Below are 26,837 nucleotides of genomic sequence, written 5' to 3'. Positions count from 1 at the left end.
TTCGACACCACAGCAACCAGGTTTTCCACCTCAACCCAATTCAACACTGCAGCAACCAGGTTTCCCACCACAACCTAATTTAATACCGCAGCAACCAGGTTTTCCACCACAACCCAATTCGACACTACAGCAGCCAGGTTTTCCACCTCAATCTAAATCAACACCACAGCAACCTGGTTTTCCTCCTCAACCCAATTCAGCACTGCAGCAGCCAGGTTTCCCACTTCAACCCAATTCAACACTGCAGCAGCCAGGTTTTTCACCTCAACAGCAACAAGGCTCTCCTCTCCAATCAGGAAGTTTACCACCTCAACAAATGGGTTTTCCTTCTCAGACAGGTAATTTACCACCAAGACAAGCAGGTTACCTATCTCAACAGCCGGGCTTAACATCTCAACCACCTCAGCAACCTGGATATTCACAACAACATAATGGTTTTCATCCTCAACAACCTAATTATCCACCTCAACAACCTGGGTATTTATCTCAACAAGCAGGCTACTCTCCACAAGCTGGTTTTAATCAAGGTACACCAGCTTATATGGGTCAGCCAGCCCCAAGTAGGAGATTAGATCCAGATCAAATGCCCAGTCCAGTTAGTATTAAACTACATTGGATTTGTTAGAAAATTAGAAATTAAAATATTTAATTATATTCAGGTACAAGTTATACAAGATGACCAACAAAGTAAAAGTGGTTTATTTTTAACTAATCAAAGAGGTCTAGTACCCCCTTTAGTTACTACAGATTTCACAGTGCAAGATTCTGGTAATGCATCACCTAGATTAATAAGATCAACTATGTATTGTGTACCTACCACAACAGATATTATGAAACAGGTAAATATAATTTAATTTTAATTTTAAATAATTAAAATGTGTTAAATAACTACTTTTTAAATGTTTTTAGACTTCTGTACCATTTGGATTAGTTATCAGTCCATTAGCAAAAATAAAACCTGATGAGTATCCTTTACCTATTATAAATACTGGTGAAATTGGACCAGTTAGATGTAAAAGGTGTAAAGCTTATATGAGTCCATTTATGCAGTTCATAGATGGTGGAAAACACTTTACTTGTCTTTTATGTAAAGCTACAACTGAAGGTAATTTTTAATATTTCATAAATTAAAAGTTTATTTTTAATAAAATATAATGGTATTTTTAGTGCCAGTTGAATATTTTCAACATTTGGATCATACTGGTCAACGACTTGACCGTTCTGAAAGACCTGAATTATGTTTTGGATCATATGAATTTATTGTTCCAAAAGAATATTGTAGGGTATGTATAATTAACATTTGCATTTAGTGCAAATTAAGTGTTTAAATTTTAAAGACATTTATTATGATTTATTATTTTATTGAACTGAATAAATATTATTTATAAAATAGAATTTTTGGATTTAAAGGATTTAAAATTGTCAATTTTTAATGTATATATAATGTCTATGATACTTTTTTATGTCAAGACTAGTCTTATTGATAAACTAAGTGTTTAATTTTTACTAAGTTGTTTCTATGTCAGTGGTTTACAAAATTGATCCATCATTATTTATTTATTGTATGTTTATCCACAATGACTAATTTAAATTTCATAAAGGAACAACATTCATAGAATATGGTAGGAAGGTAGAGATTTAAATCTTCTCAAGCATAAGATTCTATTATTTTTTTTTATTCAATTCATGTAAGTAATAATGCATATAACAAATAGAATTAGAGTTTACCTTAAATAAATTTTCCAAGATTCAGTTATGGTCACTGGCAGTGCATTGATGTAGAATAAATATAATTCATAAATGATTTACTAATATTCAATTGAAAATTTGTAATGGCAGGTAACAGGTTAGCAGCATTGAATGTGTTAAGAAAATAATGAGCACTTCATAAGGCTTAGTAGTCCTGTTAGTTATAACTTTGTTATCATTTAGAACAGTGTAGATTCTGATTAAAAGCAGAGTTGTCTACTTATAATAAAGTTATTCATTTCATTAATTTAATGATATGTACTATGATATTATAACTGTTTTAACTATAATATCTAGTTTTTTAAAATAATAAATATATTTTTTATTAATATGTAATCTGTATTAGTTAATATAATGTTTTAATTTGTATTTTTCAGAAAGAAATTCAACCAAAACCTCCTGCATATATATTTGTAATTGATGTTTCTTATAATAATATTAAATCTGGACTTGTTCGACTCATATGTGCTTTCATGAAAGAGTTATTAACTCAATTACCAACCGAGTTGGGAAATGAAAAAAGTAAAATACGTGTTGGATTTATAACTTATGATACAACTGTTCATTTTTATAATATAAAGGTAAAAAAAAATTTTAACTTAGCATGCTTAAACTAAATTTAAATTGAATAATTTTATTAGAACATAAAAAAGTAATTATTTTTAATAATAAAACTAAAAAATTAAGCAAATGTTTATCATTAGATTAAATTAAAAAATATTTGATCATTATTGTATTTTATTATATTATTATTATTTTCTTATTTATTAGTAAAAATACAAACTTAAAGTAGTTTTCAAATATGATTAACAGAGTATTACGGTTAAAAAAAAAGGTGAGGTACAGATATATTTTTCTTTTGTCTAAGCTCAGATAGTAGTATATTATTGTTTTAAAATTGTGGAATCGAACAATTGTTATTGAATCTGAAATAATTCTAAATAAAGCTTAATTATTTAAACATTGAATTTTTGTTAAATATAGTAGATGTTTTTACATATTTTCAAATTTTTCTGAAGTTCTTACAATTTTTTGTTTTCAACATTTTTGCGTAAGCTAAAATTGAAAAAGTTTTATATTTGCTTAGGTTAAAAATCAAATATATATTTTTATAAAACTTAAGTGGATGTTAATAAATGATGTGATTATTATTTTGATTTATATGCAACATGGCACAAATTTGCATTCAGCCAAACCAACTTTATTTTGCTAGCTTTAATATTAAGGAGTATTGATCTTTTAATAAATTTAAAGTTAAAAACATTAATTTTATTCATATGTTACTTTTTTTTTTTTTTTATGATTTTTGATTTGAGAAAATGCGAGTTAAGTGTAAAATTCTACCACTTAAAAATTTACGTATCTTGCTTTAAAATCTTAAAATTGTTAATAAAAGTTAAAAAGTCAACATAAAAAAAGCATGTTTCATAATTTTCTTAGCTTTATGTTTGATAATTCACTCTAATACTAAAGCTAACAATATGAGTTTGGTTCTGTTCATACGAATATTTTTACCAACATATCTTGTTAATTGAAACCTTGAAGGGTTCCATAAAGAGTCTCACTCTCATTGCTATGAATTACCAATTCCTTGTTAATTATTGAAATATAAAAGTATACTCATGGTATATTTTTGTGATTATGAGCATCTAATTGATAATTAAGATTTTATTAAAAAATCAGTATTAGTAATTAACATATATTTTTATTTATATTGCTTTTTTATTAAAAAAACAAATTTTGATACATTTTAAGTTAGAATGACTATACATGTGTTTAATATATATGTACAACCATGTCCCTTTGTTTTAATGATTGTGTATTAATATAAATGTCATGTCTAAAATAATGAATAAATTTAAATTTTGGAAGTGTATTAATAAGATTTATAATAGATTGAAATAATGATAAGTATACCCATAACTCCGTTAATAGTTAAAATAATTAAATATATTACAGGATACATTAGTTGTTCCACAAATGATGATTGTTGGTGATACTTCTGAAGTGTTTATGCCATTGTTAGATGGATTTTTGTGTGATCCAGAACAGTCATCTCAAGTTATTGATGTACTTATGGAACAAATTCCTACTCAGTTTAATGAAACAAGGACTACTGAAACTATTCTTCTACCAGCAATAAAAGCAGGAATGGAGGCCTTGAAGGTACATTTTGTTTTGTAGTATAACACGATAATATATTCTTGATAAAATATGCATGGAAAAAAATTGAATAACATTATTATGTTTTTATTTCTAATAAGGTAGTTCTTAGTAATCTTTAATTATACAAAAAAAATATTGTTTCGTTAGAATGCAGATTGTTGTGGTAAATTATTTGTATTCCATTCATCTTTGCCAATAGCAGAAGCTCCAGGTAAACTTAAGAATCGTGAAGATCGGAAATTACTTGCCACTGATAAAGAAAAAACTATTTTAAGTAAGATCAACCTTGAATATATTTTAAATTTTTACTAATAAATATATCCTTTAAATAGATCCACAAACTAATGCATATAAAGAATTGGGAGAAGAGTGTGTTCAAGTTGGATGTAGTGTTGATTTATTTATCACTAATAATTCTTTTATTGATTTGCCTACAATTGGTCAAGTTTCTAAAATTAGTGGTGGTGAAATTTTCAAATACACTTATTTCCAAGTAAGTTCTTTGGATTTTATCTCTTATAATAATATGTACATGTTTGTCATGTTTTCACTTAATCGTAATACAATTAATTTTTTTTTAAATTTAGGCTGAAGTTGATGGTCAACGATTCTTATCTGATTTAAAACATGACATTAGCCGACCAACTGTTTTTGATGCTGTAATGCGAGTACGAACATCTACCGGTACTCGTCCTACTGATTTCTATGGGCATTTTTTTATGTCAAATTCTACAGATGTTGAATTAGCTTCTATTGATTGTGATAAAGTATGTTACAAAAACTTAATTTTTTTTATGATATATTTTGTAAAGTTATTTGTATTTAGGTAAATAACGTAAAAATTTGTACAAGGTGATCTAATCTATGCTCTAAGCTAATTTTCTGGTCTAATTTTGAAAACAAATATTATTTTATTATAGAGTTTTTACTTTTTGTTTCTCCAAGTTGTGGATTCAGAATGATTGTTTAAGTCAATTATAATGAAAAATAGTTTGATTATTTAATTTAACTCGCGTATAACAAGTGTATGTTGAAGCATGAGATGTGAAAGTGCTGTGGATTCAACAGCTCTGATACATCTGAATATGCTGTGCTTTGAGCTTCCTTATTAGTAACATCCCTATTATTCTTTTTTTGAATCTGATGTCTTTTATTTGAGCGTGACCTAATTGTTGTATCTTTCAAAAGTTGTTATTTCTATAGTTGCAATTCTGTGAGCCATTACTATTATAATACTTTATCATTTTATATGTTTTATAGGTCAAATTCAGTTCATAATAATCAAATTTGTGATTTTAATTTCTTTACATTCGATATATTATTGTTTTTCAATAATAAGTACAAGGATCCATAAATATCATGCATTAATATTTTTCCTAATAGTTCTTAAAATTTGCAGTTATTTGGTAGTCTATTACAGTACTATATTTTTATATTATACACATTCAAGAAAATATCCTACTTTAGAATATGAAACTATAAATATGTATTGCTATGTTGAAATAAATAAAATACCTGTTTAAAACTATGTATAATCACATACATTGAGTGTAAGTTATTCAATAATTTTAAGTTTATAATGTGTATTACTAATAATAATACATAATATTATTCTTCTGTTTTCTTAGTCAATCCAAATCAGTAAACTTTTCTTCTTATATTATAAATTTATTGTGTTGGCGGTTTTGTCGTTTTCTACATTATTTATTGTGATTATTATTATTATTATTATGCATTTCCAGGCTATTGCAATTGAAGTTAAACATGATGATAAGCTTGATGAACAAGATGGAGTATTGGTACAAACAGCCATGTTGTACACATCATGTAGTGGACAAAGACGTGTGCGTATATTAAATTTATCATTACGTTCTAGTGGACAAATGGGTGAATTATATCGTAGTTGTGATTTAGATACAATAATGAATTTCTTTGGAAAACAAGGTATGTTGTATTTGTTTTTATGGTGTAAATTGAATTATTAAAATTATAACTTAATTTTATTTAGTTATGTATAAAATATTGGAAAGTTCTGGACGACAAGTAAAGGACGCAATTACTAATAAGACTGCTCAAATATTAGCTACTTATAGAAAGCATTGTGCATCACCATCCTCAGCTGGTCAACTTATATTACCTGAATGCATGAAACTTATGCCTCTATATGTTAATTGTTTAATCAAATGTGATGCAATGTCTGGTGGTATGTTATTTCTTTAATTTATCTATGATAAGATTAAAACAATTAATACATTTTTTTTTTTGTAGGCCCTGATCTGACAGTTGATGATCGTTGGTATAACATGCATCTTGTTATTACTGCGGATATACCTACAACATTAGGTTATTTCTATCCACGACTGATTCCTATTCATACACTTGCTGATGAAAAACTATTGGATGATGTTCCAATACCAGATCAATTGAGGTGTTCTATTGAAAAGTTTGCTGAAAATGGAGCTTATATTTTGGGTAAATAAAGCATTTTTATTTTTATTTTTTGTATTAGTAAATACAATATTTTTTTATTTAGAAAATGGAGTTTATATGTTTTTGTGGCTTGGTATGGGTCTTAGTCAAACATTTTTGTCAGACGTGTTTGGTGTTCAGAACATAACATATGTCGATACTGAACATTCTGCTATTCCTGTGTTGGATAATCCACTCAACAAAGCCATTCGTCAGGTGTTGTCTAAAATTCAAAAAGAACGAAGCCACACTATGAGAGTATGTATACGTCTGTGGATTTATAAAATTTACTTTTCGTGTATTAAATGTTATATTTTGTTTATAGCTTTCAATTATACGGCAAAAAGATAAAATTGAAACTGTTATGAGACATTTCTTAGTTGAAGATCATGGCATTGACAATAGTCCATCCTATGTAGAATTTTTATGTCACATGCATAAGGAAATTCGCAATTTGCTCAGTTAGCACACACAAAAATGGTAAACATATTATTTTAAGTATTTACTATTATACTACTTAGTGTGGTTTGCTTTACAACAATTGAAGACATTTATTGATATTTATGTTATAACCTATTGAGTGTAATTACTTTAAGGTATAAAAAAAATTAATGTTTGATTATTATCCATTTTTTTACTTATTCAAATTATTTCTTATATTCATTTAAAAATGATAATATATTTTTTTTAAATAAATTGTTATATTATTTTGTTATAGTGTGTTATGCAATATTTTTCCAATATGCATAATGCATGAATTATTTTCCTATAATTCTTTGGAATAAAAGTTTATGATTGCTCTAAAGATATTACTGTTAATGAATTATCTATTAGCAATAGCATTTAAAAATGTTTTATTTTGTAATTTTTAGTATGTTTGTGATAATCCAAATTTCAATAAGTCTAATCAAAGTAATAGAGTCAATTTTTTTTATATAACATTGCATTTTCCACATTTAAAATTTTATTGTCTATGAATTATTCTTAATGTATAATGTATACAATTTTGTTGCTTACTATATTAGTAAAATTCAATACATTTGACTTATTTATGACTTATGTATAACAATGTAATCATCATGCAAACATTTTATCATAATTTCAAGATCTTATTATATTGGATATATAAGTAAAATTCAATAATTCCAATACATACTAATTAGTTTATAATGTTCAGATTTATTGCTCCAATTTTAGTTTTGAAGATATAAACATAATTTGTATTATTTATTTTTTTTTATTATTCACTTTACTATTTTCAATGAAATAAATATCTATTTTAACTTAAAATTTGTAAGTAGTTTTTTTTTTATGAAACGCTAAAATAATAGGTATTATTTGAAAATTAAATTAATACTATTCATTTTTAAATGTAATGATTATTTTAAGTAAATCTTTCAATAGTTATTTTTAAATTGAAACTACAGAAGTTTTAACTATCATCAAATTGTATACAGTGAATGTTAATTATATATAAGTACTTTTTTAAAATTTTTTTTTTTTTATTAATTTATTGATTTTCAATGAAATAAAGTAATAATTTAATATACTAAACAATATTAATACAAAAATAAAAATAATAAGCATTTATATTCATATTAGACAAGTTCTTTAGCTTCATGTTAGGTCATAAAATAATACAATTGTAGTTAGTACTAAAAATATATCATGTTGTTAAAAATTAAATTTGAATCTTTAATTATTTTATATTTTGTTTTTATTTTTAGGTAATTGGTTGGGGTCAATATGGGATTAATACCAATACAATTACTTGAATAACTATATAAATACTTATCGTTTTGTCTATTATTGCACGATTGTTATGTTACATTTGTAATTTTTAATGATGTATACACAGTCATAGAAATATCTGTTGTTATTATATTTATTATATTATTTTTTGATTTATTATGATTATATTTAAAGTTTCGCCGTTTTCTCTTGGTGTTATGTTGAAATAGTACAGTTGTATAATATATATATATATATATATATATAATGTAAAATAATTTATTCATAAACTGTATTAGTTAATCAATTTATATCTATACTATATTTATAAATATTATAAAACATTATATCAAACAACTAAAGTTCTAATTTTGAAATTTGTTTCTACGAAAAAATAATGCATTGTTTAGTCGGCCTTTAGTTGAATCTAGCTTGATCTTGTTTGCCCAACGTGTTTGATCATCTGAATTTGAATGCCTGCCCAGTGTCATGAATAACTCGTGACCGTATATCAGTTTATCCTTATAAATGGTGTTATTAACAACACTAACTTCAGTTACCTTGGCGCGTTTATGTTTAAAATAGACAACTTCAAAAGCAAGTGTAATTAATGCTATCAACAAGCCAACTAATGTTGCAATGAAAACTCCTCCTAAAAATAATATAATTAATATTGAGGTAAGTATGGAATTTGTTAAAATATTTAATTATATAAATATTAAGAAAAACTATTTCTGTTAGGCTAGATAGGTATAACTATGTGACTTGGTCTAACCGATAATTGAATGGCTTACTTTTTTATTGGATTAACTTATAGTTTAACTATTAGCATATTATTATAATATATTAGGTATCTAAGATAATATATTATTCAATGAAGCATTAAATTAAATTAAATTTAGATTGGGATGACTTTAATTATTATTTCTCTTTAGGTTATTACACCACCCAGACTCTTGTCTGGTATAAATCAATCAGTAACAATCAAATCAGTAAACTATGTATACATGATACACCTTGACACCTTGAGTTAAAACGTCTAGAGTAGGTATTAAAGTACATTGACTGATACAATTTCTATAAGATTACACATTGAATATTGAACACAATCATGTAGGTTACCTTATCAGGCTTACCATACACCTATCTTGCCATAAACTAGAAATTATCTACCTACTATAATAATGACAGTTACAGTAAGTATATGGCTCAATTATATTTTTAGGAATTACCTAAACTCTCTAATGTGATGCCTTCACTATCATCGGAATTCGGGCATGTGCTAATTTTGGAAGCATTCCAATACTTGGCGTTCAATAATTCGAAAAATCTATCTTTTTGTAAATCCAATATCCTAGAAAATTATTAGTTGGTTAGTTATTATTTTTTTGTTATTGAGACTATTTAGTCTTATTAATTTTACTTTCTACTAATTTCTTCTTGTATAAGACTTCCTTGTTGGACAGCTATCGAATATGGCCTTTCCGCAAATACTTCACCTACCTCAGTCAGGTTACAATTATTATAAACTTCATACTCGATATCTGATGAATCATGAATTAAAGCGAATTCACCTTGCTCGTTGTCCAATACCTATTATTGAACATGATTGATGTATAAATGTATTATTTTTTAAGGGTAGGATCTAGGGGGGAATTTACATCGGAAGTCTTGGTCGGGAGTCGGGAGTGCCAAATTACCTAATACATTTTTTTATCCACTTTTTTTTTTAGAGAGTAACTGGTATAAAAGTATAATAATAGAGAGGGGGCTGAATTATGAGAGAGTGCTAATTTTATACTTTAATTCGGGTAAAAAATAATATGTAGTTACTAAATCCAGCATTAATTATGTTATAATATAATATCAATTAACAACGATCACCATTTGATATCCAATTGTTCTGTTTGGAACGGTCCCAGTTCTTTCTATTGCTGCTAATATTTGTCCATATTCTTCTTTTATTGGATAATCCCAAACTCGAAAATCTTTTCGATTGTTTGTTTGATTTAGTGCTATCTCTTTCCATACGCTAAAAATATGAATTTTTTTATTTTATAAGTAAACCCTATCCACAATAATATAATGAATAGCTAGGTAACATAATTTCCATATACTCGTATACCATATTTATGTGAAATATGTATGCTCTTAGTTAGGTACATATTATTTTCTAATTAAGGTTAAAGCATTAAATTTATACATTCCAAATGGTAAATGGTACAACAAATACAAATGTATAATATTACTTTTCAAAAGAAATGTAAGAAAATAGTTAAAAAAATAGTTTTTATCCAGCTCCTAAAAAATATGATTGTTTTCGGTTTTTCAATATTTAAACACACATATAAAAATATTATTTTAATATCTTATACTAGGTACCTATCTTAAATTGTTTCAAAACATTCAACATTGAACGTTTAACACTATTGTTATTGATGATGTAAACAATTTAAATTGTTATTTCTATTAAGTTTTTGTAGGTATCACTGTACCTATTAGCGTTTCAGTATGTTGTAACTGCGTTACACTTTAACAGTGTTCTGTGCTTATTTTAATCTTTCTAATTCAATTTGAAAGCTATACTATAAATCATTGTTTTAAAAAATAAAATTCTGAACTCGAAAAGATTATAAAATGATTAGACATAACCAAATATGTACCTACTTAGGTATAATCATATTATAAATTATTTAATTTAAAGCATTAAAATATTTTACTAACTTGACATATTTAAAATTATAGACAAGTGGGTATTGCTCTGCTGACGATAAGTGTCGAGTAGGTCATTGTGATGGATGTGTTAAATTTGAATTCAACATATTATATTATTCAGAAAAAAAATACTTAACAGAGGATTTTATGCTTAGGTATATATATTTTTTTTAGATTTTTTTGCTTTCAGTATGAGCTACTTATAGAACTTTGTATCAAATTTTCAAGCCTTAGCTATAAAAATTACATATTTTATATATTTTTTACTACAAAGAAATTTAATTTTTTTATAATTTTAACTAATTTTGAACTTCAATTTTTCTCTATAAAAAATTTGTTTTTTAATAACAACGAAATATTAAAAATTATTAGAAGAGAGATAGTTACTTTACGGGTGAATAACTAATATCGTTAAAATTTGAACTTTAAATGGGAATAAAAATATTATGTTATTCTTTGGTAAACTTTTTTTTATTGTTTTTAGAAAATCTTATATTAAATTTTGAAGTTGTAGATATAAACATTTTTTTTATTAATTTCTAATTATAAAATAATTTAGGCAAGCAATAATTTATTTTCAAACATTTTCTCTCAAGTAATATTTTGTTATTGACATTAAAAAAAAAAAATTAAAAAATGGAAAATTTCAATTGTCTATAAATAGCTTAAAATATTTTTATCAGATCTTATCATTGATAGAAAAATTGATGAAAATTTCAAGTATTTCAAGTTATTAGTTTTTGAATTACAATGAAAAAACAAAATCAGTTTTTTCGGTTTGGTATTGATTTTGCGTTAAAATTCCTAGTTTTTTTTCAATTTTTTGTTTGTTTTTCCAAATATTGTTAAAAATAAATTAAAAATGATAAAATTAATTTTTAATTTTTACCTTTTTAAATTACGAATTATATCCAATTATCTATTTAAAACCTCAAAGTGAAAATTGAAGCCTTTCATGGACTACTTATCGTGTACACAGACACAAAAAAACACATCATTGTAAAATAAATACGTTCACCGTTCCGTTCTGAATCTAAAATTTTTTAAATTGTTCTATAAAAAATAGAAAAAAAATGATAGATTTCTTAAAAACCATAACCACACTCAACTTAAACAACTGAATAGTAAAGAATGTAATTTTCTGGGAACTATATTAGATTTTGAGTGGAGCGATGAATTTATTGATTTTACTATAATGCGTGCGAGTGTATTTTTTGTTTGTACGATAAGTAGTCGATAAAATGCTTTTTTCAACTTTGAGGATGGTTTTGGATAGCAAAATAGATCTAGTTGGTACTTCTAAGAGGTTAAAATTAAAAATTCTCTGTTGATACTTTTTTTTATAATTGAGAAAAACAAATAGCATTTTTATGCTAAACCATTTATTTCTTCTTTATTTTCTTGTAATTCGAAAACGAATTACTGTTGATACTTGGAATTTTCACACCATGTTAACTTAATAATTTTCTGTACATTTACACAACACGTCCTTAACAGTGACTTATTTGACACCTAATATACTCAGTAGAGCGGTTTCCCATTTGACTACCTTTTATTGTGATGAGTTTCTACAGTAAAAAAAAAAAACCCCGGAAATATTTCGCGGTTTTCATAATATTTCGCTGGTTTTAAGTACGGGGAGTCACTGAAAATAGGTATACTCGCTTGTATAAAATATCTTCTGCCATTTTCATGTTGCGAAAGAACTGATGGGTGTCGCTACCGTCAATCACCGAATAATTGATCCTTGATTGTCGAGCTAACTGTTGTAAGGACTGCACTGGTGTCTATACATTATATTATGTAGTAAGTACAATACGAACAAATAGTCAACGTCAAGTAATATAATTAATACTATATAATATATAGTGCAGTTACAGCGTATGCATATGCATCATAGACGTGTGCAGGACTTATTGGTTGCTGCCGAAAATTATTCATTTATAAGTGTTTTTAAGCTTTTAAAAAAAGAGCATTCACACTTTATAACAATAGCACTTTTTTTTAGTTTTGAAAATCTATTTGACTCATGCAAAAATACAATTTATTCTATATAATACGACCAAACCCGTGAAGCATTTAACCTACGGTTTATTTAAACTCGAATCAAAAAAAGAAAACGAACTACTATAGTCTATAGATGTCTGTTTATTGCTCGTGATGACCACAGTCACTGGTTTCATCAGCAATAATGAAAACATATTTATTTTTGAGCATAAATCAATAAATGTTTCGAAGCATTGCATTATGTATTGACTGTATTATGTAATTTTGTGTTCTATTACTTGTGTACGAAGCATTTCTGGGACCTTTTTCTAAATGCTTGACACTTCTAACAGTACTGACTATAGTTAGTTGGAAAAAATAAAAATTGTGAGTGAAAACTGTAACTATATTTATCTATTAGCAACTTGTTGGTGTTGCTTAAGCATACCCTGCAACATTTGAGCGCACGTCTATGATATGTATTATACGCAGTTAGGTATAAGTTTAAGGAAGTATTATAGCTCACTTGCATCCTTTCCACCGTCAGAAATGCTGCCAAATTTGCAGTGAACGTAGCCAGCATGAGGACGACGAAAACCCAATATGCGGCGACCAAGACGCGGCCGCTGATAGCTTTAGGCGTTTCTCCTCCTCCTTGCGGCGTAAAAGAAGTTAAGGCGAACCAAAAACTCTCGACCAGTGTGAAATGCCTATATGCACGGGACACATAGAATAAAGACATACGCCAGTCACGTAAAAAATTGATTGATTTAATAGTTCAATAAAATTTAATGGATCAATTACGGGCCATTAAATAAGGTTTAAGAGACCATTATCCGACTATTGTTTATCAAATATTTAATTTTTAGCGGCCTTGCATTAGTGTAAGATGTAGTGTGTACACTACACACTATGTCACTATATCATTACCTATATGTCTACATTATAGTATAAAAATAAATATTATATAGGTAGGTATACTAACGTTTGACTTTTGTCTGTATAGTGTAATATAATAAAGGGGGGATTTTTTTTTTTACAGTTAAAGTAAACACATAAACGATATTTGTAATTAATTTTAGATTACTTAAACGAAAAAAAAAAAATAAAAACAATAAAGCGACACCATTTTTTTTAAACGTACAAATTAACCTATATATATATATATATATATTATGATGACTGTTTTCTTTTAAAGCGATCACTGTTTATGTCTATGTAGTTATACTTGATAAATAATATAATTTGTACAATACTTATATTTCTTCACATAGATATTTATGTTGTACAATACGATTAATACAATACCGGAATTGTTCGTATTTGGGTTTGTTGTTCTGTGCACTATACGGCGAATATTTGTCTAGTATCCAGATCATGAACGCAGTCGTGGCCAAGGCAGCTACGATACTAAGCCAAACTTCGGGTTTCAGTACTGTCATAAATTTAAACAGAGAAGTCTTTCTCGATGGTTTCCTGATCACTGAAATGACACGTGGTTACGGTAAGCGACAAAAATTGATACTTTGGGAATATAATAAGTACTAGTAGGTAATGTAATTATAAGCATATCACATAGACGGAGCTATGCGGGCAGATAGGCTTATCATAATAACAAGACGTGTTATAACAACACAACGAATAGGTACGCAATTTGTGTATGATTTAAATTATTCGATTTTCCCAACACATCGTTGGCTCCCAAGCCAGTATTTACATAATAGCAGTATATAAGTTAACTAGGTATTTTACTTTTGATGGAATTTTGTTTTATTTTTTGTTGAAAAGATTTTCATTGTTTGGATAAAAATGAGCTCTGCTGGTAATAAGTGATATCATTTATCGTTATATACCCAACTACCTAAGTTATACATTTTGACAGGCGACACTGAAATAGTTTGGTGGCAACTGGTAACAGCACAATAATATATAGTATAGTCTATGAAATAGACACAAAGAAAGATAAAAGCACATGAAGAAAAGTTGTTTTTCTTGTTACCATCACCTTAAGTGACTTTATAGTTATTTAATGTATATTCTTTATGTATATATATTCATATGTATGTATGAATGTTCGTGTGTGTAATTTTTTTCTCTATTTGATAATGAAATATCGATGGATCAACAGTCTTATAACATATAATTAGTTTTTAAAAATATTTTAGATTTTATTTAATTTGTCTCTTGTTGTTGTGATCCTGAGAAAAAAAACTGAAAACTAAATTTATTGAGTCCACAAACCGTATATGCGTATGTTATTTGTCAATAAAATAATATGAATATTTATGGGTATTTAATATGTTGATTTCTGGTAAAAATCTAGGCATACCAACTGGCTAGGTAATTATTAGAAACTAATATTTTACGTTTGAATTTGAAATGTATTAGAAATACAGTGAAACATTTAAATACCGAATACTAATGGTCGCCAACATTTTGTTCGCTATTTGGAGGTATCTGATATTTAGAGATAGTGGAAGGATAAATCAAAAAAATAAACAATATTAAAATATGTAAAAAACATGATACACATAATGTGTATATTTATATTGTTTGTATATAATATTATTTAAAACAAAATTAGTTACCTACTTACCTACTGAATGAGACAATAATTTCCTATGACGCATAAGATAAGCTATAATACGGTGCATACTACTTGCGTCCAAAACTGATAATAACAGGTAACTGTTCGGACGCAAGTTACTTATGTTAATTATTACTAAAGGTGACTCGCGTCCAAGTAATTATGACGTAACTTCTACATATTGATGTGTTAATCGTGTCTCGAATTATAATTTCGTAAATATAATTTTATAGTTAGGCATACTTATATGTATAAGAAAAAAGCATGTAGATGCGTAAATTGTTATATTTGATAATTATTAAAAAAAGTTTACGAAAATAAAACATATTGTCATATAATTAAAAAAATCTATAAATGTTGTTATAAATCAATATTAGGTAAAAATTTAGGACATTCATTAGTTATACCTAAATGACATACTGTTAACTTCGTTTGGCAATTTGAATTTCAATAAATTTTATTTTTATATTTTTGGTCACTATACTATATTTTTAAACGTTCATTAGAATTTATGAATTAATTTGAAATTCTTTTAGTATTTTGATATCACGAAAATAATAGATTGTGAGTGATAACAGATAAAACGAAGAATTAAATTTCGAATGAAATGGTTTACACGAGTAAATGAGTTAGTGGTTCGCCGAAGACTAGTGAAATACTCAGTCCATAATTGAGGAGGGAAACGCGAATCTTCAGAGATATAATTATTTAGAATATAATCACAAAATTGTTGATACTTAACCAAAGTTATCGTTTGACACTCAAATAACCCATCAATAAATATTATTGGTAAGTTGCGTCCGAGTATTTGGGATGCAACTTACTTTATTTACTTGTTGTAATTTGTAATATAGTAAATTCTTATCAACTATCTTAAGGGATGCAAGTACATGCGGCCCTATAATAATATGATAATGTATAAAAATAAAAAATGTATATTTTAATAAAATTTACTTAGAACTATGGTACAAATTATCGAAATCTAGTCAATCTTGTCCACTATTTAAAGTGCCCCTTATTTAATAGTTTTTCTATAAATAAACATTGAAAATGTACAGTTTCTAAAAAAAAAATGTTCGCTATTTGGAGGTGTTCGTTAAGTGAGGTTTTACTGTATATCATAAACATAAATTATTTGGGAAATTGACAGGCGATATAGTGTTTTACGTAAGTAAGTAGTATATTATACCTGGTTTACCTAGTAAACCGCAGTTGATATTATAAACAGCGGCTTAGATACGATTTTATCTAAAAGGATTTTTTATTTAGTAATTAATTTGCATTATTATAGATTATATGCAGCTCATAAATAATTTAAAATATGTATTTACGTTTAAAAATTAATTGATAACAGTATATTACTTGTACTCGTAAATGTTATAATATGTACAATTTTCTATTTCTTAGGTTTTAATAAAAAATAAGATGAATAAATAATTATCTGTTTTTTTTTTTGTTTATTAAATTAAATTAAAACTATCTTCCGCATTTTATTTTATTTGATAATTCATTAGACTTTTTCTGAGTATTGATTGCTATCTGCTTGTTGACCTTTAGAATTATATCCTGAGAATAGAAAGTTTGCTGTTGATTTTCATCTATATACAATCAAAACTTAAAAATTTACTTTTTTAAATACACTTTTTTTTTTTAACTTTCAGAAAATTAAAAACCCAACACTGATGTGTTATAAGCAATTTCTTACTCTCAATTGAAGTATTTGTGTTATAAAAAATAAATAGTTCTAATGGTTCTTGAAGCTAAGATAATTGATTTTGAATCAATATTTTGCTATTCAGTAGTGTATCTTTAAGAATTAACTTTTTAAATAGGTTTTGTTAAACCAATATTTATTTTGAATACATAAATTGAAAACAAAAAAATAATGTATATCAATTAAAGTATATCATATGTTCGCTTTTCTCGGTAATTTTCTTAAGCACTTAAAAATATTTGAAGAATGTTTAAGAAATAAAACGAAGGAATGTAAACAAGTGCATGTTTTTTAACCGCACAGTAGCTTAAAATAGTTTTACGAATGCTATAATTATTAATTTTAAATTTAATATCTAAACTGAAATAATATGTTACCTGGTGTTCTGGCCAGTTCTTGAAGACCCGGATAATTAAATGTTGGGATACTTTGTAGTAAATAGTAGGTACTATTGATACAAATAAACACTTTAACATTGTAATTTTACATTTATAGTTTGTGTTTTAAAATTGTAAATTCTTAAGATGTTAAGTAAAAAGTTAGCGCAATGTATTGCTAAAATGTTAAGGTTTAAAGCAGAGCGATGAATGAATTTAATTTACAGCAATGTTTGTTTTTAAAATTTTTTATTGTGTCTGTCGACTGTCACCACCTTTTGGAGCGGTAAAATTTCTTCAATTTTTAAACTCGAGAGCGATTTTTGATATCAAAAATCGAATCTAGTTATTATTTAAGGAGAATTGGTATTTTTCAAAATAATTGGGAAAAATAACAAAACAATTAGAGAAAAATGGGTAATTTTAACTAGAAATAGATTTAGAAATCAATTTTGTTTTTTTATTGTATCCCAAAGATGAATTACTCCAGATATTTATTTTAGAATTTTATATGAATGATATTATAGATTTAAAAATATTTTGACTCTTTTTGTGCTATTTATATAGAATGGTATTTTTTCTTTATTAATTAATTATGTTATGGTTGGTTCGAAAAATTTGAAAAATATTTCAAAATCACACATAAATTGTGCTTATAACAAATTAAAAATGTTAAAAATACATTGGCATTTATTTTCTTTTACGAAATTTGTAAAAATCACGGAAGTTTATGAATCATATTATGGTGTAAATAAATAATATCTAGGTAGAGTTGTCAATCCTCTAGTAGAGTCCTGTAGAGTCCACGTATATTTTTCTTATAAAAACCTTTAAATATCAAAAGTACGATTTTTTTATTGACACTTCCAGTTTAAATTTTGACGAAGTTAGATATTTAAACGTGTAGAAAGTTCGTAGTGATTTGAAGTTTTTCATTACTACGTATGTGTTTGTATATTATTGTATACATAGTAAAATTATCAAAATATTTAGATTAAGATGTTTATACTACGAATCGGGTCTATAGTCAGTGTTGTCTTATAATGGATAATAACATCTAGTATATTAAAAAGGTACAAATTATTATTATACCTACCGCATTATTGTCTATAAATATAAATTTATCATAAAATATTTTGACACAATCATTATATTTTTCTACGAATTGATGAATTATAGGTATATTCAACACCTAATATTTCTCAAATTGAAATCCCCTCTTTAAAAAAAAAAAAATCCAATATCGATTAATTCGTTAATATTTATCTATTACCTATTGATATTCCTGTTTGTTCAAAGTACGGGGCAATAAAATCTATAACTTCTTCTCGTTCCGATGTCATGGTGAGTGCAGCTATAACGATATCCAATTCCTGCAACCACACAGTGATATGGAAGCTCGAAATCAATAATAATGTACCTATATAAACAATACATGTTTATAAATGCGCTTTCACTCACTCCATCCACAAGTCCACCGATAAGTCCATTCCATTGATTTGTCACTGGGTCGAGCTCACCAAATTGGTCTTTAACGACTAGTTCGTATTTGAAATTCATTTCTACGGATAGTTTTTCGATTAGATCAATGCAATAACCTTTCCACACATCTTCCATGAACGTCCAAGGAATAGCCTTTGGGTATAAAAACAGAGCTTGTAAAAATCACGATTACAATCAATAACAATATGATTCTAAATAACTAGTAGAATGCATGCTAACATTTGCAATTCCAACTCTGAAGAATCTGCGTCCGCTGATTACGGTCAAAGCATCGTATTTCATTTTTAAACCTCCATTTATAGTCCACGTACCCAAATGATTAGGTACGCCGTCCGGACTAAGTCTTAGTATCATTGCTTGTTCGTTGTACGTCATTAGTTTGGTATCGATGTCGTAATGAAATTCATTTTTATATTCGTACTAAAAAATTATTACGTTTTGTTATTCTATAAATTATAATAATTAATAATAACAATAATAATAATAATTATAAATTACAACACAGGTTATAATGATAAAATAATATATTTAAATTTTACAAGTTTACCGAGTTAAGTATATCTTCGATTTCCTTTCGTTTATCTAACACCAGAATATCAGAACTCATGTTGCAATTAAGTTTTAAAGGATTTCGCGATACATGGTCAAGAAAGTAAAGAATGAAGTTAAATAATGTTCTAGCACGCGTCATTTTGTTTGTATGTCCATTTTCCCACGATGTAAACTTTATAAGCGTTACTGTTGATTCAAGTTTATATTTGCTTGTATCATTTGTAACAATTATCCATGATTCATCCAATTTTATTAATTTCTCTTGGTTTATCTGATTTAAAGAAGTTATTTTTTATATTATAGGTATATGACTACTTAGTGCTGACTAGATATTGATTTTTATACTAACTTTATTAACGTATTGATCCAAGTTATTACCTATTAGAGCTATGTGTCTAATACCAATTTTCGTATTCTTAAGTTGATCAATTTCCTTGGATGTTAAATAATTTAAGACAATAGCTCTTAAAGATGATTTTCCTGAAGTTAAGTAGATAACAGCTTGATCTGCGTCTAAAGACATAATTTATACTTAATATTTTAGAAAACAGATTGAAAAAAGCATTTAAACCTTCTTGGTTAGTGAATACAAATGTAATTTCTTTGGTAATATTCAACCATGTAATATATGATTCAATTAATTGGATTGTTGGTTGAATGTAGGAAAAGTCAGTTCGAAAATAGGCCATTGCATTAGCGTTACTTATTTTCGAGCATGGCGTACACGGGGGATTGAGGAGATCAATGGTAGCCAATGTATTATTTGATATAGTACTGCAAACTGTTAAAACAAATTTTTATTAATATTAATATTGAAATTGAATTATTATTTGTAGCATAATAAAGGTAAAAAATAATAATATACCTATATAATTATATCAATACCAAAACTTTTAAGGACGTTACAGAAACTTGAATCTTGAAATATTAGTTTATACGAGAATAAGTAATTTATACGAGTAATGAGTAAACGAGTAGGTATATCTAGGTGTAAATATTTATACTGGTTAACACTGATAGGCATTTATAACGTAGTATACTATAGATACATTTCAGTATAAAATACAATATTTAGCTAGTCTTTAATCGTTCCTTTAGAAAATTAATTTTGAGATATACATCATATAATTGAATAACAGTATTTAATTATAGCGAAAATAATATTGCAGGGATAAGTCTGTATTGTATCAAATATCTACTCTAATTTAAAATCACTAATGCAAGGGTTAAAATAATACGTACATTTATTAGTTACATTGTACAATGGGTCGTTTAAAATAGGTTCGATCGAGATATCATAGTTTGTCAACATGGATTTCAATTGGACGAAGTTTGTATCATTTTCATTTTGTGTTAATACACCTGTAAATATATTAGAAATATAGCATTAGTAAAGTTTTTTTATAATAATGATTAAATGTCTATAGCTTTATTCAGCTATTAGAATTTGTAAAATATTTGAAATTTAACTATAATTTGATAATCCCCACAAATGCAACAGTTGCAACAGCAATAACACACACATACTTGCCATAGTGTATTGGTAAAAAATTAATTTCATATATTTTAAGTTTTTTTAAATTATACTAATTTTTTTATTCATATTATTAAATCCATGCTTGTTGATTAAGTTTTTTTGTTTTAATTAAGTCACTGGCTAAGTACTGGTATTTAAATATTAAATACTACGAGAGTTTTTCAAATTTCAGTTTTGATATATCCATGGAAACATAATATGACAATAATCGTGCATACCTGCATAAGTCCTGTCAGTATTAATACTTAACTAACTGTAACTATATGGAACAAATAATTAACAGTAGATAAGTAAATTCGTTTAATGAAATAGGTATTTATGTGGTACTAACGATCTCCTCGTATAGACTAAATACTAACTATAGATACAATATTAAAAGATACTTTTACTAAAAGTATACTTTTAATTACTACGTTTATTGAATTGACGTTGTATACTTGTACGCCTATTGCCTATAGCCTTTTAATAAAAACGATTTGTTTTTTTTATTATTCATGTATTTTTTTTTTCTTAGTCTTATAAATTATCAGTAGTATTTTATAAGACTTTTAACCTAACCGAAATAGCTTACGGCCAACAATTTTTATGAGGAAGACCTGTTGGTTTTTATACTTTCTAACTCTCGGATACAATAGATAATTACACCCCTAATTTTAACATGAAAATTAAGCCATACGATAAAATTAATCGTAAATAAAAAAATAAAATTTTTATAATTAAGTTATGTTCATAGCAGTGGCGAGTTTAGGTTTTCTTCATGGGGGGGGGGGGGATATGACTTTATAAATGAAGATACCAATGAGAATATTGTACAATATATTATAATATTTTAATCAATTATTGATAAAAAAAAAAAAAAAAATAATAATTTTTACTATACTTATTTGTGTGTATACAGCCTATGGGGGGATTTATCCCCTTGATCTCCCCTCCTCAACGTAAATACACCACTGGTTCATAGTGAACTAACTATACAATTTCAAAACAATATATTTTGGGCTTTGCTTTATGATAAGTTTAGCTATAAAAGCTAAAAATTATTTTCATTGGTTAAAATTTTTTGAAAATTGCATCATGATTACCTCATATATATGTTTATAAAAATGCTAAAATAAAATATGATCGGTCAAATTGTTCTGTCCTGACACCAAAATAACTATCTTTTTAATTGTAATATTACAATATAAATATATTATTTTGCTTAAAATAAGTGCATCGTAAATTTTATTTGACTGATGTTTTTCAATTTTTATAAGTTTATTGAATTTTTTTTATTGTTATTTAGAAATTCTGGCTAAAGTGATATATTTAAACTTTAAAGTGTGTTTGTATAAAACTTTTAGTTTTTAAACGTCATATTTCCTAAAAAAAAGTCACATGTAAAAAAAAAATGTATATTATTATTATAATTCAAGGCATAATTAATAAAACACAAAAACGTTTTTATAGGTATAGTAAAATCCTTCTCGTCAGCCCTTGGCTGGTCTGTTGATCCGACCGTAGTATTATCAATATTAAGTATATTTTTCTCAAAATATCTTTTAATTTACCAATTTATATAGTAGGTATGTACAGTTAATTACTGACCAACCTCCTATTCAGATTTCACACACCGACATCAAGAACGTTTTAGATATTGCTTTTCAGTACATCAAGCAGACCTTAACATCAACAACACCTACAGACATTTTGTGGATTATGAAATGGAGAAACATTGCAGCTAAGTTTAGAACTTCATTTACTATACAAAAATCTATAATTGACGTTTTTTCTAAATATTTTCTTACAATAAGTAAGCTTAAACTGAATTTTTTAGTATTAGTGTATGTAAAATAAATTATATAATTTAATATTTCATATACTATATACAGTATTTTTCTATATTTTCTGGTAATCCGACCTTTTTTGTGCTCCGATCATAAACTTAGTCCCAAAAGTGATGGATATACTATAAATATTATTTTATTTTCAGGAATATCTACATGGGTGCATTTTCACATTGGCATAGCGTATTTTGTATACGAAAGCTAAATCGTTTCCTAATTATAGTAATGAAAAATGCCTTGAAGTATATGATAAAGTAAAAAAAAAATAAATGATAAAAACTAAATAAAAATAAATATGATGGAAAAAACGATTTTCTCTAGTTGTATTATAGTATAGAAATAGTATTATGTAATAAAATGTGTTAAGTATGTTAAGTAAGATGTTAAAAGATTTCGAAACATTTGATGTGATTTTTATCGAATAGAGTAAAAATTTAGTATAGATCCGTTTATGTACAAATTAAATTTAAAAAGTTTAAAATCCTGTATAATATATTAATATTTTATACGTTTATTTATACTATTTTTGTTGTGTTAAAGTGACCTTTTAGGCTTCAATTACGGAAATTTATTTATTGTCTAAATAATTTATTTTTCAGTGTAAAAGTTTCTTTTTTGTCATGTTTTGAATTACAGTGTCAAAAGAGAAGTCGATGGTGATATAAAGGAATGTTGTTTTATTGTGAATGAAGTCGTTAGGTATATGGTTTTAATTTTGACATGGGTATTACAACAAAAATGAACGAGTAAACTAGACAGAAGGTTATAATGTAATACTGCAGTTGGTATTTTTTGGTTGACATAATGTATGATAGAGGTAATATTTTTACATTGTTAATATGTCAAAGTCATAATACAATTTTAGGAAGATATGAATTTTTTCATAGATTATAGTTATCTTCAATAGATCTGAAATTATATTTAAAAGTTCATGATTATTATTTTTAGCTACAACTACTACTTTATACGTCATTATCTTAATATGAAAATAGTAATGTCTAATTGTGTAGGTAAATAGGTGTAAATGATAATAAAGTACGAATCTTGATCTATTAAATTCAAATAAAAATTTCAATTAATTTTTTTTTAATTTTTGAAATTTAAAGTTAGGTATTTTTATTTTTATTTATTTTTTTGATTTAACTTTAATATTTTGGTAGGCCATTTAATAAATTATCGCGGGCTGTAGTTGGTAAGTATACATAAAAACTTGCGTGCAAATAATGCATTTGTAAATTAATATAGATAAAATAAATATGACAAACAACAAAGAGAAAAATAGTATGTATTTAGTTTTATTTTGTTATATTTTAACATGTACAAGTACAAGTATAACATTATAAACCTATAATACATTTTTTTTTATATGTATATTGGTTGATTTTATTATGTGTAAACACTTAACTCTTGACTTCTTAGACCTTAGTTTAAGATGTGTGTGTGTGTGAAGAGAGGAGGTAATTTTAAAAAACCACTTGTATATAAGTGTGCACTAGTGTGTTAATAGAAATATATAATAAAAGGACGTGTTTTCTATTAATCAAGAATAAAATTCCAACCTAATCAAACAAAACCGATTTAATAAAATAACCCCAAGTTTATTTTAACAAAAATATAACACATATATCTAACTATAAATACAAAATAAATTTGAATTCCTAGTTTAAATATTTGTATAATTTTAAATTCAAACATTTTTAAGCAAAAACTTTAATTATTTATAAGCTTTTATTGCAATTTGTAACGTAACATTTTTAAAGTTTAAAATATTTAAAATTTTGGATTATTAAATTACTTCAGGTAGTTAAAACACAGCCATTATTTCATTAAAAAATTCGGCCACAGAAGTTTAAAAATATTGTACTATCAAAATGTTCAAGTGCTCTTTGTGAGGAGTATCATCTCGTCGTCCATTTAAATTAAATCCTTGATACAAATGGTAATTATGCACACATGGTAAATGCTTAATTTAGTTATGTATAAAATAATATAGTTTTGAATAGGTACTTAATAATCATATTATTATTATAGAATTTATACTTACTTTCGTAGTAATTTTTTATTATTAGATTCTGAGCAGAGCAATGGATGTATTGGTTTTACAATGATGGGCTTTTTATTTATTGTTTTTTTGTTTGTTTTAATGACACTTTTTGTAGTAGAAAAAATACTTTTATCTTTAATCTTATTGGATGGTTTCTGGTAGAAAATCGAATTTAGTTGGTATTTTGAGATTAAAAATAAAAAAATATTCGGGAAGATTTACGCAGCAACAATTTTTGACAAGATTGATTTTATAATTATTTTGTTGTAATCATTCAACAAATACTAATATAGTCAAGAAAGTAGGAATTTTAAAGTTTAAATTGTTATTAAATATTTATATTAGCATTTACAGAAATGGCAAAGCCAAAATATTTTGGCTCGTTTTAAACTGTTTTATAGACATTTTCTATTTTTTACTTAAGAGCTTGTAAACTTATTGCAAGGTTTTTCATAAGTTTTTCTTACATAACTATTAAAATTATCAAAAATAAATTTTATACACATTAATCTTTTTAGAAATTTTTATTTCTAGTTCTTACAAAATTATATATTATCTAAATTAAAAATTATAATTTAAGTTATTTGGTGTAACTCAAAATAAATTAATTGTGGGATTTGATACTTTTTGCATTACGTATATTATATTATTTTCTATAAATCATGACATTTTAAAAATATTTAAATATATTTTAAAATGAAAGTTAGGTAAACCTAATGTAGTTATAAATATAAATTATAAATCATCTTTTGTATTCATTATTCACTAAGAGGACGCCATATCCTTGCTGTATCAGTCTTACAAATAACTATGGAAAATGTTACGTTTACAATAACCCATTTAACTCTGTTTTTTTTTTTTAAATTATAACGAAATAATCTATTATACAATTTTAAAGTTAGGTTATTATTTAGGGAATTTCTGAGACTTTTATATTGGTATTTTAATTTTGAATCAACTTAAGATCATTAAAAAATGTACAGTTTTAAAATGTTCATAACTTATTTTGTAATTAAATTATCCTCGAAATCTTCAGAGTTGTTATTGATAATAATCTTACCATTAAATTTAATAATATGTTAATTTAATCTAATTTTAACAATAATTGAATAACATGGATTATTGTGGACGCAATATTTGTCAGGTACGTCTGTAAAACGGAGACGACACATGTAGGTATGGCGTCCTCATAAGTATTTGATTAAAAGCTTGCTATAAAGTCTGAAAGAATCAAAATTAGCCATGTAGGTACCAAGTAATTATTTTTCGTGTATTAGGTATATAATTTAGGTACAAATTAGATTTTATTTCTTTTAATACAGACTAAATGTTGTAAATAATACATTACCGATTTTGTAAATTTCTCCATTTGTGTAAACTGCTAACCACAATAAAATATGTATATTTGTCATAATCATTGTGCCTTCACTAACGAAAAGCAACTAAATATGAAAACTAGAAGATTACTACTTATAGGTCGCTTGTTTTTTTTGCCAATTAAATATAATTGGACAGTAAAAATATTTCGCAAACGTCATTGTGCTATTTAATTCTTTTTATACAATGGTGAGTCCTGCATTATTAAATAGATTCATGTTTAATATGTGTTTAAAGAGGGGTATATTCTGAATGAAAATACTTCAAAAAGCATAAATAATTTTTACATAGCACAGTAAAAATTAAAAATGACTATAAATCAATAAATAAATTATAAATACAAACTTATTAATATAACTAATGTACTTGTATATTGTATAATCTTTTTTAAAAATAAACATTAATTAATTTAAAGAAAATTAACGTTTTTGAAAATTTATTATTTCTGATTTGAATAATTTAAAACAACATTTTTGAAAGATGATTAAGTATTTATTTTTTACT

At 25.9% G+C, this 26,837-nt stretch overlaps 2 protein-coding genes across 4 annotated transcripts in view; one reads left to right on the top strand and one right to left on the bottom strand.

Moving 5' to 3' along the window:
• The window catches only part of LOC112598645 (protein transport protein Sec24D), a 10,712-nt gene extending 2,457 nt beyond the window's left edge, over positions 1-8,255 (top strand). The window contains exons 4-18 of one of the 3 annotated variants that reach the window (XM_025345208.1): positions 1-595; positions 660-839; positions 910-1,105; positions 1,168-1,283; positions 2,127-2,330; positions 3,709-3,915; positions 4,063-4,189; positions 4,248-4,408; positions 4,503-4,682; positions 5,658-5,859; positions 5,924-6,118; positions 6,184-6,387; positions 6,449-6,642; positions 6,710-6,864; positions 8,112-8,255. The exon at positions 1-595 is cut by the window's left edge and continues 1,271 nt beyond it. In XM_025345208.1, coding sequence (XP_025200993.1) covers positions 1-595; positions 660-839; positions 910-1,105; positions 1,168-1,283; positions 2,127-2,330; positions 3,709-3,915; positions 4,063-4,189; positions 4,248-4,408; positions 4,503-4,682; positions 5,658-5,859; positions 5,924-6,118; positions 6,184-6,387; positions 6,449-6,642; positions 6,710-6,850 — 2,902 coding nt within the window. In that variant the 3' untranslated portion in view covers positions 6,851-6,864; positions 8,112-8,255. Of the gene's footprint in view, positions 596-659; positions 840-909; positions 1,106-1,167; positions 1,284-2,126; positions 2,331-3,708; positions 3,916-4,062; positions 4,190-4,247; positions 4,409-4,502; positions 4,683-5,657; positions 5,860-5,923; positions 6,119-6,183; positions 6,388-6,448; positions 6,643-6,709; positions 6,865-8,111 lie in introns of those variants that run through there. The other 2 variants (XM_025345291.1, XM_025345372.1) reach the window with 2 other exon arrangements.
• Positions 8,256-8,480: 225 nt separating this feature from the next.
• On the bottom strand, positions 8,481-26,374 carry LOC112600240 (ionotropic receptor 25a). Its single transcript, XM_025347427.1, has 15 exons — positions 26,305-26,374; positions 20,792-20,911; positions 20,121-20,330; positions 19,899-20,062; positions 19,545-19,820; positions 19,217-19,417; positions 18,956-19,129; positions 18,768-18,867; positions 14,125-14,299; positions 13,343-13,526; positions 12,496-12,617; positions 10,000-10,147; positions 9,539-9,708; positions 9,348-9,469; positions 8,481-8,767 (listed from the first exon to the last, which is right to left on the bottom strand). Exons 1-15 carry the CDS (start codon positions 26,372-26,374, stop codon positions 8,481-8,483), a joined length of 2,523 nt encoding a protein of 840 aa, XP_025203212.1.
• Between the last annotated feature and the right edge of the window lie 463 nt (positions 26,375-26,837).

The sequence above is a fragment of the Melanaphis sacchari genome, unplaced genomic scaffold (genome assembly GCF_002803265.2).
Source record: "Melanaphis sacchari strain LSU unplaced genomic scaffold, SCAv2.0 Contig0_pilon_pilon, whole genome shotgun sequence".
NCBI lineage: Eukaryota > Metazoa > Arthropoda > Insecta > Hemiptera > Aphididae > Melanaphis > Melanaphis sacchari.
Note: the sequence above shows the minus strand (reverse complement) of the source record. Positions and strands in the feature narration are given on the sequence as shown.

What these genes read in the sequence shown, in the direction of transcription:
- LOC112600240 (XM_025347427.1), bottom strand. Translation starts at nt 26,374, where the DNA reads ATGATTATGACAAATATACATATTTTATTGTGGTTAGCAGTTTACACA. An exon ending in TGTATTCACTAACCAAGAAG is followed by an intron (nt 20,063 to 20,120) that starts GTTTAAATGCTT and finishes TTATGTCTTTAG; the next exon opens with ACGCAGATCAAGCTGTTATC. An exon ending in TCGGTGGACTTGTGGATGGA is followed by an intron (nt 18,868 to 18,955) that starts GTGAGTGAAAGC and finishes GTGTGGTTGCAG; the next exon opens with GAATTGGATATCGTTATAGC.